General features: G+C 40.1%; 2 protein-coding genes across 3 annotated transcripts in view; one reads left to right on the forward strand and one right to left on the reverse strand.

Annotated features, from left to right (window-relative positions):
• Positions 1 to 4265, reverse strand: part of DENND10 (DENN domain containing 10) — a 45081-nt gene extending 40816 nt beyond the window's left edge. Inside the window, exon 1 of one of the 2 annotated variants that reach the window (XM_073793901.1) lies at positions 4037 to 4265. In XM_073793901.1, coding sequence (XP_073650002.1) covers positions 4037 to 4095 — 59 coding nt within the window. In that variant the 5' untranslated portion in view covers positions 4096 to 4265. The remainder of the gene's footprint in view (positions 1 to 4036) is intronic. The other variant, XM_073793902.1, reaches the window with a different exon arrangement.
• A 20-nt stretch (positions 4266 to 4285) lies between these two features.
• EIF3A (eukaryotic translation initiation factor 3 subunit A) overlaps positions 4286 to 16392 on the forward strand; it is a 33566-nt gene continuing 21459 nt past the window's right edge. The window contains exons 1-6 of the mRNA XM_004325972.4: positions 4286 to 4470; positions 11180 to 11370; positions 11525 to 11661; positions 12059 to 12222; positions 13751 to 13950; positions 15149 to 15357. Coding sequence (XP_004326020.1) covers positions 4422 to 4470; positions 11180 to 11370; positions 11525 to 11661; positions 12059 to 12222; positions 13751 to 13950; positions 15149 to 15357 — 950 coding nt within the window. The 5' untranslated portion in view covers positions 4286 to 4421. The remainder of the gene's footprint in view (positions 4471 to 11179; positions 11371 to 11524; positions 11662 to 12058; positions 12223 to 13750; positions 13951 to 15148; positions 15358 to 16392) is intronic.

Here is a 16392-nt window from a genome sequence, read left to right on the forward strand (position 1 = left end):
TTTGCCATAAACAAGCATTTCCACTGCATAACTAATTGGCCATAAGACAATTTTGTTATGAAGGATATAATAACTGGTTGACAATTTGGTTTCAACTGGTTGAAATGTATTAGCATTTCTTCTGGTTAGTGATATTATGGATGTCTTTATCGAGCTGACAGATGAGGTCCCTCTTTTACTTTTCGTTATTTTATCTTTTAGGGCAAAATTGCCTAAGGCCAATTAGTTATGCGGCAAAAAACATTTGGAGCCAAAACGCTTGTGGCAAAGATGCCTATGGCAAAGATGCATACTGTGAACGTACCTAGAAGCACGAGCTAGAACCAAGAGATGAAGGTAGTTAGAGGAGGGAAGAGGTCCAGCAGCTGAGCCCTGGAACTTTTCAACCTTAGAGGTCAGAGAGATAAGGAGCAGACAGAGAGGTAGGAAGAAAATCAGGAAAGGGTGATCCTGGAAGCCAAATGAAGACAGTGTCTCAAGGAGGATGCAGTGATCATCTGTGTGTGTGAGAGGAGATGGAATCCAACGTATTGGTAGGTAGGGGCTGGCTCTAGATAGGATAGTGGATGGAGAGTAACAGGAGGGAAGGCAGAGGGTCGGAGCACAGATGAAGATGGGTGGTAGATGGCGGAGTGCCAAAGTTCTCTAATTTTTCCACTGTTTTGGTCATCGGCTGAGAGTAGAGAAAGGACGTACTGGAGAATTAGAGAGGGGAAGAAGTATGAACTAGTCATCTGGGAGAGTGGGAGTGTGGCCCAGAGAAGTGGAGTAGGGTGGCTGAACAGCAACACAGTGCTTGTTGAGGCTGGTGGTCGTGAACTTAAAGTGAGACTTGTCGACATGGCTGTGCATTCTTCTCCAGTCACATTAGGCTCGAGGCAAGGAGTGGGTGGAGGGTTGGGTTGGCCAGGGTTTGGGGTAGAATAAAGGGAGAACTGAGCAAGAAAATAACTAAATGATGGAGTCTAAGTTGCGTCTGTAGGAAACAGAGAACAAGAGGGATGAGAGCAGCGAAAAGGAAGTACGGTTGATGAATGGATTGCAGGTCCCAGTCAGGCAGTAGGGTTGTTCAAGTTGGGATCTGATAGAATTAACCATAGGTGGTGGTGGCCAGAAAATAAGATGTTTGAAAACAAGATTTGGGAACTGAGACAGTTAGTGTGACAAGGTCTGGGTTAGGGGTCAGCAAACTATGGCCTGTGGGTTAAATTTGGCCTGCTGCCTGTTTTTATACAGCCTTGAGCTAAGAATGCTTTCTCACATTTTAAAATATATTTTAAAAAAAAGACTATTATCCTTTTAGTAAGAACAGTTCCTCCAATAATTGAAGACATTGCTTCCTGGCCTGCAAAGCCTAAAATAATTACTACCTGGCCCTTTATAGAAAAAGTGTGCTGACTCTTGGTCTAGACTCTAGACCATGTGTGAGTGGCTGAGCTCAGGTAGAGGACACATAGTGAAGGCCAGGTGGCCAGGATCATTTACTGATACAAGGGTATAGAGCCCACGAATCATTACGATGGTGGTGTTGGAGAGAGTGACAGGGAGCCAGAACTAAGTGGCAAGGAATGAGGGAATGTGACCTGGGTTCTGAAGATGCCTGTAGAGGACTGCAGTGTGGAGGAATCACATGTGGCCTAGACTGATGGCATGAATGTCAAAACTCAGAATTTAAGGGAGGAGAGAGAAAGAGAGAGAGCACGCTCTGGAAGTAGCTAGTGGGAAGAGCTAGTCGGTCACTGGTTACCTCCAGGCACCAGTGGTTTGATGGAGGAACACAGCCACCCCTTGACAAGGTGGCAGGGGCAGCAGAGTGCTCAGGGCTGGCCCCAGTGATGGAGTTAACGGTGGCCTGAACAAAGAGCACAGGCAAAGGGGAAGTTGGGTAGGGCTCCCGCTGGCAGAAAAGGCTTTGCAGAGGAAGCCTTTGGGCTGAAGCTTGGAGTACTAGCAGGAGTTAGTCAGGTAACAGTGGGGGAGGGGTTGGGGAGGGGCGGTATATATATGTGCAGGAAAGCATGGTATCTTTGAGCACTGACCTCAGAAAATCATGAGTGAACTTTGGCACAACTGGAGGTTCAGAATCAGTGCCATTAGGAGCTTTGGGTGAAGAACATTCTTGTTTCTTCTTTACTATTTGCATGCTGAGGCTTAGGGATATCGAGCACTCCGTGTAGATGGGGAGATGCTCTATGAATGAAGCGTGACACACATTGGCCTTTAAACTTGTTACCTCCCCATGTGTAAGGTAGGAAAATGTATTAGATACATATTTATGTAAGGATTTATTCATTTCTCTCTCCATTATTTTTTGAGAGTATCTTGTCTACCTGATGCCTTGCCAGGCATTGGGGATACAGTGGTGAACAACAAAATATGGTCCTTCCCCTCTCTGAACTTACAGTCTGCAAGTAATTACACTGAAGTATGGTCAGTGTTAAGAGAGGATGTTACTGGCGCTCAATGCCTTGGCACCTAAACTTATCTGGGGGCCAGGGAAGAATCCTGGCAGAAGTGACATGTATAGGTGATTGTTGCCAGAGCAAGGAATGGGCAGTGGTGAATTTCCAAGTGAAGTGATGGCATGCGCTGGGTTGGAGGTAGGAGAGGGCTGTTTCGGGCACTGAAAAGACACTGAGTGTGCTGAGAGATGGGCCTAGAGAAACGATGGGGGCCTGGACTGGAGTGGTGTCTCCGTTTCCACGTGGCTTCTTTTTTTTTTTTCAGCCTTGTGGGATCTTAGTTCCCTGACCGGGGACTGAACCCAGGCCCTGGGTGGTGAAAGCACGGAGTCCTAACCACTGTACTGCCAAGGAATTCCCTCCACGGAGCTTCCGGTGAGTGTTCAAATCTTCCTCTCTCTAGACTGCAAAATCTGAGAAGGCAGGAACCAAATCTGTCCTGTTCAACTGCTGTGTACCTACCTATCGGGTATTTACCTCCTCAGCCTGGCACATAGTAATGGTTTGTTGATGACATAGTTTGTTGAACGAATATATAAATGTGAACCTTGGTTTACCCCTGAAATTTATTGTTCGTCATTATAAATACCTTCATTACAGCATTCTTGTAAACAAAACAATGAATGTGAAAGCATTTCAGTAAACTGTAAAACGTCATACTTGTTTTAAAACTGTAAGACATTATGTTGCAAATATGTATAATGTAGTACTTCAGTTGTGCCCTTAACAACTGTTTTTTTTTTTTTTGCGGTACGCGGCCCTCTCACTGTTGTGGCCTCTCCCGTTGCGGAGCACAGGTTCCGGACGCGCAGCTCAGCGGCCATGGCTCACGAGGCCCAGCCGCTCCGCGGCACGTGGGATCTTCCCAGACCAGGGCACGAACTCGTGTCCCCTGCATCGGCAGGCGGACTCTCAACCACTGCGCCACCAGGGAAGCCCAACAACTGTTTTTTTGAGAATCATATTTATTCCACTCAAGTCAGAAAAGCCCTCCAAAACACTGTATTAGAGAAATTATCCAGTCATATATAGTACAAAAGTAGCTTGATTAGAGAAAAAACCTTTATCACCCTGATTACTTCCGTTTGCCACTTCCTGAGTGACTTTTAGTATACTTAGGTTGCTTGTTTTCTACTATGCATTAATCAACAGCAAGTATTTATGCTTTTCTCCAGGCCCAGAAAAGATCCTATCTTGACCCTCATTACCCTCATTGTGTACTCATCTATCTCTGAGGGCCCAGGCGATCTCTGTGTCCCCAATTTTAAAATTTTACCTAGATATGAAATAAGCTTGCTTACTTGTTTAAGTTACTTATTACAACCCTCCTCCCCATACTAGTCCGGGCGGTGACAGGTTACCACTATCTCCAGTGATGAGCATCGCTGGCCCTAATGATACCTGCTCAAAGCATCTGTGTTAAATGAATAAATTCGGCATTTTAACTCAGTCAAGCCAGGACATTCTCTAGGCGGATGGGACCTGAGAGTTAACTTTGTATGACTCCGCACAAGTCATGTTAAAAGAAGAATCTGTGCCTTCACGCCAGACAGAAGCTCTGACCCAAATCTCACCTTTCCCACCCAGATTGTCGCTCGAAGAGTGAGGTGGCGGAGAACCGGCTCTCTAACATTTCTCCGCGGAGTCCCCAGGTGCAGCCAGAGAGCTAAGAAGACTTCGGCTGGCGCCACGTCAGCCGGCAGGCGTGCGGCCAACGCGCCTGCGCGCGAGGAGGGGCGGGGCGCAGGCGAAGGCCCGCCCCTACATCCGGGGCCTAGGCGGCGGCGGTGCCGCCGCGCGGGGGTCACGTGTCTCTTTCCTTTCCGTCTCTGGCCGGCTGGGCGCGGGCTACTGCTAGCGAGGCGCGTGGAGCCTTGCGCTGCTACCCCTTCGTCTCCTCTCCTAGCCCGGGCCCCTAAGGAGTTCGCTGACGCCGGGTGAGCTGAGCCTGCCGCCAAGATGCCGGCCTATTTCCAGAGGCCGGAAAATGCCCTCAAACGCGCCAACGGTGAGTAGGGGATCAGGGCGCGCCGGACTGGGGCGGCCCGAGGCCTCGGAAGTCGAGGCGCCCGGGCCAGCTTCTCGCTGCTTCGCCGCTCAGCTGCGGCTGCACAGGAGGCCGATGCGGCCTGCCCGCCGCCGACTCAGGCCGTGGTTGGGCATGGTGTCCCTTCTCACTCCAACCGACGGGGGGGGTGGGAGGCGCGGAGCAGGGAACCGTCGCTCGAGGGCTCGTCCCTCCCGCCGCCTCCGCCGCCGGGTGAGTCTCGGGGCCGCGGCTCCCGAGACAGCCGTACCCGGGCCTGAGCTTCTTCCTCCCGCCCGCCTCCGCTTGGTCCTCCAGACCACGGGGCTTTCAGCTTCGGCCCCGCGCCCCCGGCCGCCATCTGGGAGTGCCGGGGAGGAGGAAACATGGCTCCCTCCCGGGGACAATGCACGCCAGAACCTCGGCTCCACCTCCCGCCGGGCCCGGAGCCGGGCAGTCCCACCTCCTGCCCTCCCGCAGACAGCTCGGCACCCCCGAATCCAGCCCCGCGCTTTGCGGGGTCAGGGTCCACTTACCCTCTCCTCTGACCACTATCTCCGCTTCGGGGACTCTGACCCATTTAACCCGTTTCCTATTTTTTCTGGCATTGATTATTGGCAGCTCAGAAGCCAACTCCGAATCACAGGAAGTTGGAACAGAGTTAATACTGTAAGAGGGACTTCAAGTTCTCTCTCAAAGATAACGAAAGTGAGGCCTAGGGAGTCTGGTTTGCCCAAGGTCACTCTGGGAGTTAGTTGTTGAGCTAGGAGCCTAAAACCAAGGTCTCTTCCAGATCAGTCGATTTTTTCACTACGGCGCTGCTACTTGCGATTTTTATTTACATATGTGTACTTATGGGAAAACTTATGGCGCTTCTGGGAAACCTTGTGCTTGTCCCGGTCTATTCAAGAGGCATTTATTACGTTGGCATTATGGGGGTGCAAATGTATTACACGTGCCTCTGGTCTTTAAACACTTTTTTATTTAGGGTTTGTAAGTGTTAAGGGCGTTCATTGCTCTTAGTTTCACCCTTCTTCCATCCAAACAAGTTTTGGATCTTATCCATGTTGTTGTTGGATATGCCGTGTCTGTTAAGCTTTTATGCTTGTGAAGCTTATTTTGTTAGTTTGTTTGAAAATCCTCTTAGGAAAAGGTCAATTTCAGTCAGTACATACAATTGATACTACTGATAATCTGTCAGGACCAGAGGTCTGTCACATGCTTGTTATTTTAACTAGAAGTAAGAATTTCGGGGAGAAGTAACAGTCTGTGAAATAGGATAGTGCCATATTCTGTGGAATAGAGTAATTGTTTTAAAAACAATTGAAACTACAACTTTGACCTGATCACCCATTTTAATTCTCCATCTAATAGTCAGAACAGGCAAGAAGTTTACAGATGTTGATTAATTTATAAGAAAGAAAATAGATTGAGATGGAAATTTAACCCTACAAAATGAGCTAGCAAAGTTAGGGAAAAAAATTTTTTTTTGATGTTTTGAAACTTAGAGAATTATATTGTGGCATACCAAATGACTTGGGTGAAATTACTGCTGTAATTGCTTCTGCAGATCTGTTTTACAGTCCTTTGAATGCTTGACCAACAGACATTTTTCCCCCATGTTAATTGGCTAAAGCACTGTAATCTCAATGGCCTAAATATTACACATTTGATGTGTTCAGGCCTTGTTTCCTTTGCTCCTCCCTTCTGAATCTTTTTATGAACTTAATATGTCAGTAATTTTTTTAAATTAGAAGGGATATATGATATGTAACAAATCTTAAATCTTTTCTCACAATTTCTAAGTTGAAATAGATTTGATTCATGGAGGGCAATATGGGGAAAATGTCAGAAATTAAAGTAGGCAAGATGAGAAAGGGACACTGAGATGGAGGTGGAAACTTGAATTTTGTTAATGTAGTTTTTCAAAAAGGCCCCTTTAAACTGTAGGATGAGCGTAGGATGGTAGAGATGCCTTACCTCTCAAGTAGTAATTTCTGTACCTTTCATCTTGTGAACAGAGAGATCCTGTCTTAGTGTCAAAGAGCAGAATGTGGATGGCAAATGACACTGCTTACAAAACTTTAAATAGGATGATCAAAGCACATTTTATTTTAATGGAAATAATCTCATTTATCTATAACATTGGTAATCTCAATCACATCTGGACCTCATCCATTATGTTATCCTAATAAAACATGAATAAATTTAAGTGTAGAATAGTTTATCAGAGCAATATTTTTGGAAACAATTGGAAAACAATCATCCAGGAAAATGAGAACTTGGCCCAGCAGTTACAGGCAAGAAATTCATTCCCCAGAATCATTTGGAAAAAGCCCTTTTCTGGTTTATATTGTTAAGTAGTGCCAAATCAGTTGCTTCTGACCCTGTAACAGCTTTTTAACTTACACTCTACAACCAATGACTTAAAAATGAAGTTGTTAATAAACCTACAAATTGTGTAACATTATATCTTATCTACTTGGTCCGGTGCACAAATAAACTAGTAAAATTGAAGGGTTGACCTAAAGTTTTTCTTTATAGGTAGACACATAGTTTCAGTCATGGTGTCTTAAAGGTAAATTCAGAATGCCCACCCTCCTAGTAATAGTTGGTAATTCCAGATTTTAATTTTTATTTCAAAAATATCAGTCTGGAAATGAACATTTCTGTAAATTTTGCAGTAGAGGTTTTAGTGTGTGATAGTTTTTTCCAGCCTCAAAAACTTTTTTTCCCCTTAATTAGATGATTCAGAGGATCATCTAAACTATATCCTCATATCAGTTGGGATAAAGACAGGAACTCACCATCATGGATTATCATGAGAAACTTCTTTCCATTTCAGTGTTTTCTTTTAAAAACATCCTTGCCTGGTATCCATGTTTTCCTTTTTTTCTTGGTGGTGGTGATGGTCCTATGAAAAATTATTTTTTAATGCATTTGCTTTGGCTTTTATGAAACTATTGTTTCAGAGTTTGAAAGTATTGAATTTGGAATCCTAAATTTTGATTGGCTGTTGAGGAAATGAAAAGTACTTTTAGTTGTATCACTGAACAAGACTTTGTTTTTTTAAATGACATTAAGATACCACACGAATTTAAAAATAAGATATTGGGAAAGTGAATTATTTTTTGACAGTTTAATATTTTGTCACCACATCATGCTGGTGACTCTTTGTGCCTATTCTGTATTGCGTTGACGGTGTTTATATATGGTAGTATGGGATTTAAATCCTCAGCATAAGTTTGGGAATTGGATATAATAGGTTATAATAGGTCATTTTGGTGTGCTGCTGTGATATTCTTAATGTAAAGGATAAATTTAAAAACATTTACTCCAATTTAAAAACATTTACTCCCCAATTTTTGGCTGATAGAAACTGTGTATGTCAGTTTTGAAAAGCATTTAAAGTACTGTTGGATTTTAAAATAATCTGTGCATGCTCCAGGAAGAAGATGGGTAGGTTCTCCCCTTAAAATAGAAAAGGCTTATTTCAACAAAGTATCTAGTTGTATTACATCTTTGTTTAATTTTGTAGGATTTATTTGGGGGGAGGTAATAAAATTGACTCAACTGAAAATGGCCTTTCTGTCATATTGGCCGGTTTGATATTGAGACTGTTGAAGTATTGAAGAGGGGTTTATATTCATTTGCCTGTAAGGAATATGATTTGATATAATATGGGATGATGTAGGATATTGTGTTAAAGATACTAAGTTCAGTATGTTTTGTGATTTATCCTGTGCAAGCTTTTTAATATACTAGAGTTGGAATATTGTTTGTAGTTTTCTGGGAGGAAGGAATGTTTAGAAACAGCATTCCTGAAAGATGTGATAATTGGAAGAAGAAATAACAGAGTTACTCACTAAATCTGTAGATCTAGTAAATCCTCCAAATAAGAGACATTTTTACCTATGTTTGCCTAGCACAGTTACCGTTAGATAATGTTATACATTGTTAGGTTAACACTTAAAAGAATTTCTTGTCAAGGATTTTTTTTTTTCCTTAGGAGGAAAGTAAACAATGATTTTTAAAAACAGATGTTTTAAGTTTTTTATAGTGTAAACTAGTGTTTAGTTCTGCCAAATTATTTTTCAGATGTTCAGTGGAGAGATTTTTCTGTGTGTGAAATTTGCCAGTTACTGAGTTTTAAGTTGAACATAACCAGAAAAATACCACCCCCTAGTCTATTAAGTGTACAAAAGAAAATAAGATGAGAAAAAATATAAATTTTAACTTTGGTCAGAAATAATGTGTTAGAGGAGACTTTGCTTTTGATTGAGTTTCAAAACGAGCAACATACCTAAGATTGGAACTGATTTTGAAATATTGCCATGTACATGCCTTCACGTTTAGGTGGTGAATTTTAAAAGAGTATACATTTCTTTGCTCTACGTTCTATTTTTTTTCCCAATTAAAAAATAAACTTAATTTTAGAAATTTGAGATTTACAGAATTATCATATAGTACAGAGGGATCCCATATACACCACACACAGATTCTCCTATTAATGAGTATCTTACATCTGTGTGGTATATTTTTCACAATTAATGAATCAATGCTGTTACATTGTTATTAAGGAAAGTCCATACTTTGTTCATATTTCCTCAGCTTTTCCTAATGTCCCTTTTGTATTCCAGGATCCCATCTAGGATACCACATTACATTTAGTTGTCTCCTTAGGCTCCTCTTGGTTGTGACAGTTTCTTAGGTTTGTTGATGGCCTTGACGGTTTTGAGCAGTATTGGTCAGGTATTTGCTCTCTCAGCTGGGATTTGTCTCAATATGTTTCTCATGTTTAGACTGGGATAAATAAGTGGAGTGATATTCTGTGCTCATGGATTGGAAGAGTAAATACTGTTGTCAGTTTTTCCAAACTTGTTATATAGATTCATTGAGATCCCAGTGAGCTTTCTATTTTTTTTTAAACTTATTTATTTTATTTATTTGGCTGGGTCTTAGTTGCGGCATGTGGGATCTTTCCTTGCAGCATGTGGACTTCTCTCTCATTGTGGTGCGTGGGCTCCAGAGCGTGCAGCCTCAGTAGTTGCAGCGCTTGGGTTTAGTTGCCCTGTGGCGTGTGGGATCTTAGTTCCTGAACCAGGGATCAAACCCACGTCTCCTGCATTGGAAGGCAGATTCTTAACCACGGGGCCACGAGGGAAGTCCCCATGAGCTGTTCTGTAGGTATCTACAAGCTAATTCTGAAGTTTATGTGGAAAGGCAAAAGGTGTTGTATAGCCAACACAATACTGAAGAACAAAGTTGGAGTACCCACCCTACTTGATTTGAAGACTTTTCTATATGGCTACAGTAATCAAGACAGTGAGGTATTGGCAAAAGACTAGACAGATCAATAGAGAATGATAACTATAGAGCCCAGAAATAGACCCACACAGTCAATAGATTGTAAAGGAAAAAAGTCAATCTAATTTGTTTTTTCTGCCTCAAGTCTTAACATAAACTAACAAAAATTTTATCAGCCAGATCACTGTGACCGAAGTTATGCTTGATTTTTCTGCATGTACAAGGGGGAGATTGTTTTCCCTCATGACTTGAATTTCTGGAACTTTAAAATAACTTAGAAAGATATAATTGGTACAGAGGAATTGAGTGAAATCTAGTTTTACCTGTAGGTCATATTTGAGATAGTATTAAATTTTCATTGTTTTACCTTGGATAATTTTGGCATAGCTTTAGAAGTCAAAAATAAATTTGAGCCATCATCAAAAAATCTAGAAACAATAAATGCTGGAGAGGGTGTGGAGTAAAGGGAACCCTCTGCACTGCTGGTGGGAATGTGAATTGGTTCAGCCACTATGGAGAACAGTATGGAGGTTCCTTAAAAAACTACAAATAGAACTACCATATGACCCAGCAATCCCACTACTGGACATATACCCTGAAAAAACCATAATTCAAAAAGAGTCATGTACCAAAATGTTCATTGCAGCTCTATTTACAATAGCCCGGAGATGGAAACAACCTAAGTGTCCATCATCGGCTGAATGGATAAAGAAGATGTGGCACATATATACAATGGAATATTACTCAGCCATAAAAAGAAACAAAATTGAGTTATTTGTAATGAGATGGATGGACCTAGAGTCTGTCATACAGAGTGAAGTAAGTCAGAAAGAGAAAGACAAATACCGTATGCTAACACATATATATGGAATTTAAGAAGGGAAAAAAATGTCATGAAGAACCTAGGGGTAAGACAGGAATAAAGACACAGACCTACTAGAGAATGGACTTGAGGATATGGGGAGGGGGAAGGGTAAGCTGTGACAAAGCGGGAGAGAGGCATGGACATATATACACTACCAAACGTAAAATAGATGGCTAGTGGGAAGCAGCTGCGTAGCACAGGGAGATCAGCTCGGTGCTTTGTGACCACCTAGAGGGGTGGGATAGGGAGGGTGGGAGGGAGGGAGACGCAAGAGGGAAGAGATATGGGAACATATGTGTATGTATAACTGATTCACTTTGTTATAAAGCAGAAACTAACACACCATTATAAAGCAATTATACTCCAATAAAGATGTAAAAAATAAATAAATAAAATAAATTTGACCTCAAAAGAGATGGTAATAGGTTCAGAAATTAAAACAGCCAAATTAAAAAGCAAGATTTAGGCATTTATATAGTATACATAACTGATTTTAATTCTCCTGAATTACTTTTCCAGAATTTCTTGAAGTTGGCAAAAAGCAGCCTGCTTTGGACGTTCTTTACGATGTTATGAAAAGTAAGAAACATAGAACATGGCAAAAGATACACGAGCCAATTATGTTGAAATACTTGGAACTTTGTGTGGATCTTCGCAAGAGCCACTTGGCTAAAGAAGGCTTATATCAGTATAAGAACATTTGTCAACAGGTATGAACAGCTGGGTTTTTATGTTTTACTAAGTGCTTTTAGTAATTTTCAGAGGAGTTTGCCTCTGAAAGTTATTATGTTTTATATCATAAAGTTTGCTTTTAAAATATTTTATGGTTTGTTGGGGAAAGTTTTATTTATTTATTTTGTCTAGGTGAACATCAAATCTCTGGAGGATGTTGTTAGGGCATACTTGAAATTGGCAGAGGAGAAAACTGAAGCTGCTAAAGAAGAATCCCAGCAGATGGTCTTAGACATAGAAGATCTGGATAATATTCAGACTCCTGAGAGGTGTGTGGGTTAAATTGCTAAGTAAATTTTTCTCACTGTTTTTCTTTACATGTGTCTCCATCATACCCATTTGAAGTAGGTGTTTGCTAGAAAGAATGCTTATCTTTGAAGTTCTAAATGTGTGGTAACCTTAAGAAGTCATGTACTATTCAAAGTTCATAAAGGTGGAAAATTACAACCATCAGATAGGAGGGTGTATACTAATTTAAATGGCTGTAATACAGGTTGGGAATCCAAATACTTTGACACTAAGTGATAGCTTTACAGTGTGTCCAGAGTTGTAGTAAAAATATAAACTATTTTATAATGATCAATTTTGGTTTTGGTTTTATAATCATATGGCAAAGTAGGAAACCATGTCTAAAATTGTTTTCAATGTTTTTAAATATTTTTGTAGTGTTCTCCTAAGTGCTGTAAGTGGTGAAGACACTCAGGATCGTACTGACAGATTACTTTTAACTCCATGGGTTAAATTCCTGTGGGAATCATACAGACAGTGTTTGGACCTTCTTCGAAACAATTCTAGAGTAGAGCGTCTCTACCATGATATTGCCCAACAAGGTAAAACAAGAACTGATTTGAAAGTTGACTTAAGGATAGGTTTTGCAAAAGATTAACTGTTAAAGTTAACCTCCTTTTCTCTGTAGTACTTATTTTACATAGTTTTTATTGTTGTAGATGATTAGCATTCATTTGAATATTATATAAATGATTATAAGAAATTTGTTTCATTAATCAAGGTATTTCTCTATATTCCACTGATGTCTGAAACACCTTTTAAAGTCATTTTGGAATTTTCCAAGTGACTGAAAAGATAAACTTAACTTTTTTGATTGCTTTCTGGCAAACTTGAGTTCTACTTTTGACTCTACAACATATTCTTTGGCAAGCTACTTAACCATGTACTGGGTTTCTGGAGTCTTTTTAAGGTCCAGAAGACTTACATGATTCTATGAAAAACTATATATTTTTCCTTTCTTAAACAGTGTTAATATAGAACTAAACCTTGATGACTCAGGATCATCATAAAAAGTATCTAGTAGTTAATACTGCATGCACTTTTAATCTGAAGAACTGTGTTAAGTCTGTTTTCCTAATCTTGTCTTTTTGCCTTACTGTCAATGCAGCCTTTTAACTGTAAGTGACTTGAGAGTGGCTCTTGGCTTTTTCTTACTTTGGCCTTAGGCACAGGCAGGTGTTGCCATTCTTTTTAATATGGGGCTGATTGGCTGATCTGTTTTGTTATGGCTAGCATGTGAATTTTCATTTAACACAAGCTAGGGCTTTTTGATAACAGTTGAGATAAATATTAACTTGTAGTTAAACTGCATCCTTTGAAATAGAAATACTCTTTTTTAGGGGAAGGACAAAAGTTATTTTAGTATAGCTTTTTTTTTTTTTTTTGGCGGTATGCGGGCCTCTCACTGTTGTGGCCTCTCCCATTGCGGGGCTCCGGACGCACAGCCTCAGCGGCCATGGCTCACGGACCCAGCCGCTCCATGGCATGTGGGATCTTCCTGGACCGGGGCACGAACCCGTGTCCCCTGCATCGGCAGGCAGACTCTCAACCACTGCGCCACCAGGGAAGCCCAGTATTGCATTTTTGACAGTAGAAAATGACTATGTATTTTAATGGTGGAGCAAGTACTTCATTTGCACATCTGTGTACACAGTAGAAATTAGGTTACCACACACCCCCAATTTGTATTATTTAGTTTTAATTAGTGCAAAAGCTTGTTTTCTAGTAACTTAGATAGGAAAGTTCATTGTATTTCAGACCAGAATTTTTTTGCTCTTTTAGGGTTTGAAGTGTTTGAAAGGTGAGTCCCTCCTAGACCTAAATTTGAATCGCTTCCTTTTGTAAACTCTCCCAGAACCGTATTTTAGTCCTAGACCAGGACTGATGACTATGTCCAAAAGGTGGTCAGGGCACATGAAGTGAGTTATGACTCTGATCACTTCTAAAGACTGATGGTGAGTTTGGTAAATCTTGATAAAATAACTGACCTTAGCATATGAAATAAAACCTATTCAAATACTTAAGTTGATGGTGGAAAGTACCTAACATATTTTACACTTATGCTTATAGCTTTCAAATTCTGCCTCCAATATACCCGTAAGGCTGAATTCCGTAAGCTGTGTGACAATTTGAGAATGCACTTGTCTCAGATTCAACGCCACCATAACCAAAGTACAGCAATCAATCTTAATAATCCAGAGAGCCAGTCCATGCATTTGGAAACCAGGCTCGTTCAGTTGGACAGTGCTATCAGCATGGAATTGTGGCAGGTATGTTGTGAACTGTTAGCTTTTCTTTGTAGTAATAACAGCCCATATTACCTTTTTTTTCTTAATGAGTATCTGCATCTTGATAATCTGTTGGTTAATTTCAATAGATAGGTGACAAATTTAAGGTTGTCTAATGGAGTAGGAAGAGTTCTGGACAGGAAGTCTCAGATATTTTGGTTCTTGATGCCTGCTGTCAGTTCTGAGCCAAATCATGTAATCTTTTTCAGACCTCAGTGCTCAAAGTGTGGCTTAATGCTTGGAGGATATGCATTACAAAATTTTTTAAAGAAGTTTCATGGTAGTTTTGTGTCTGTTTACTCTGATTAAAAAAAAGTCTAAGTTCATCTTTCCATCTTATTTTTGTAGTAATTTTATTGTATTTTATAAAAGTATTGGAGGCAACAGGTTAGAAATGACAAAGATGAACTTGTCCTTTACCGCAGAGAGCTACAGAAGCACTGCACTAGATTATCTCCTAGATGTTTCAGTGCTGCCCTGACTTAGTAAGCAATGCACAGTGAATATCATACATTGGAGATCCCAGTGGTGTTGGGAATCTTGTCCTCAGCATGGCCTTTTTACTCTAAGAATTCTGCAGCGACATTTTCACATGAATTGTTTTTATATATTTGATTCCCCCACCAAATCTAATTGAAATTGCAGAGGAAGAAACTAAAAATCGGTAGTTTTTCAGCCAAGTGGAAATGTGATTTCCCGCTCTCTCCCCATATTTTCCTTTTCTGTAGGGTATACCCTTGGAATACTGTCTGATGAACTAAAGAGGAAAAAAAGTTCAATAGAAGACAAGTAAACACGCTTAGTATAGGAAAAATAGATAAGTAAAAGGGAGAAAATATCCATTATCTTTATCACTCAAATAACCTCTATATTGTGTTTTATATCCTTTGAGATTAAAATATATATTCCCTCAAGTGGTATGATAATATGCATATTTTTTTAAAAAGTTTGGGTAATCTACTTTAAGCAGTTTAAGGATTTAGTGTTTTTGTAATTGTGATGTTTTTCTGAAACATATCAGATATTGAATTATAGACGAATAAAGAGAACCACACATGAAGGCATTTTATTGGCCATTTTTATTCTTGTGTTCTGTATTTTAAGTTTCATAAAGAGATTTGAGTTAGATTTGTTTGTTTGTTTAGAATGCAATGACTGTAATTTGTACCACTAATTTTAGGAAGCATTCAAAGCTGTGGAAGATATTCATGGGCTATTCTCCTTGTCTAAAAAACCGCCCAAACCTCAGTTGATGGCAAATTATTATAACAAAGTGTCAACTGTGTTTTGGAAATCTGGAAATGCTCTTTTTCATGCATCTACACTCCATCGTCTTTATCATTTATCTAGAGAAATGAGAAAGAATCTTACACAAGAAGAGATGCAAAGGTAAGAGTCTTATTATCAGATAGTATTGAAATTATGAAAGAAATAACTTCTAAATGGCATCATAGTGTTTGATGAGGGTTTCTCAGCTTCTGCACTGTTGACATTTGGGACTGGTTCATTCTTTGTTGTGGAGGGGACTGCATTCAGGATCTTCAGCAGCATCCCTGGTTTACCCACTGGGTGCTGGTAGCAGTCCTTCCAGTTGTAGCTACCAAAAATATCTTGACGTGGTTCTTCTTGGGCAGTATTCTTGGTCTTCAGTAGCTATCTTTTATCTGATAACTCTCCAACTGAGAAAATGGAATATTAGAAAAGTCAGTGTTAAGGTATGAGCTTTCTATCCGCGTATGGGTATTTAGAATCTAGGAACTAATTAGACAAAAGAAATGAGTACTTCTATCAAGTAACTTTTTCCCAACTATAAAACATTAACTGTATAGAATATTTGGTGTGTGTATTTTTATGTAGATAGATAGTCTATAACCTAACAATCTAAAGACCATTTTATTTTTTTAACATTACATATATACTTTTCTTTCAGTCATGTTTGGTTTTTATTGTACATTTCAGTTGGGCTTAGGCAACTCACATACTGTATCTTATTGGTAGACCATCTTATTTTGGCCTCTAGTAGAAATATATACACCAGATTGTTTTTCTTTTAGCTTTTAAAGAAATACATGGAACCAAATAAATGAATTTTTCTAGTATGTATTTTTAAAAAATAACTCTTGAGGATAGTGTTCATTATGTCATTCACTGTCCTGTACGTAATCCATGTCTGTTTGGGATAAGAAAAAGCCTGATTTTCCTTTGTTGTTTCTATACTCTCCCATTAGAAAATACTGTAAGAGTACTGTCATAATCATTAAGCTGTCTTGCTCTATGTACGTTATTTTCCTTAATCCTCACAACAGCCTTGTGACTCAGAAAATGAAGTATTTTGCCTAAGGTTCCAGTCTTGGGAATCGTGAAGCTGAGATTCCAACTCTAGACTCTTGTGCTCCAGAGCACACAATCCTTAGTGTCCTACGG

The sequence above is a fragment of the Tursiops truncatus genome, chromosome 16 (genome assembly GCF_011762595.2).
Source record: "Tursiops truncatus isolate mTurTru1 chromosome 16, mTurTru1.mat.Y, whole genome shotgun sequence".
Classification (NCBI taxonomy): domain Eukaryota; kingdom Metazoa; phylum Chordata; class Mammalia; order Artiodactyla; family Delphinidae; genus Tursiops; species Tursiops truncatus.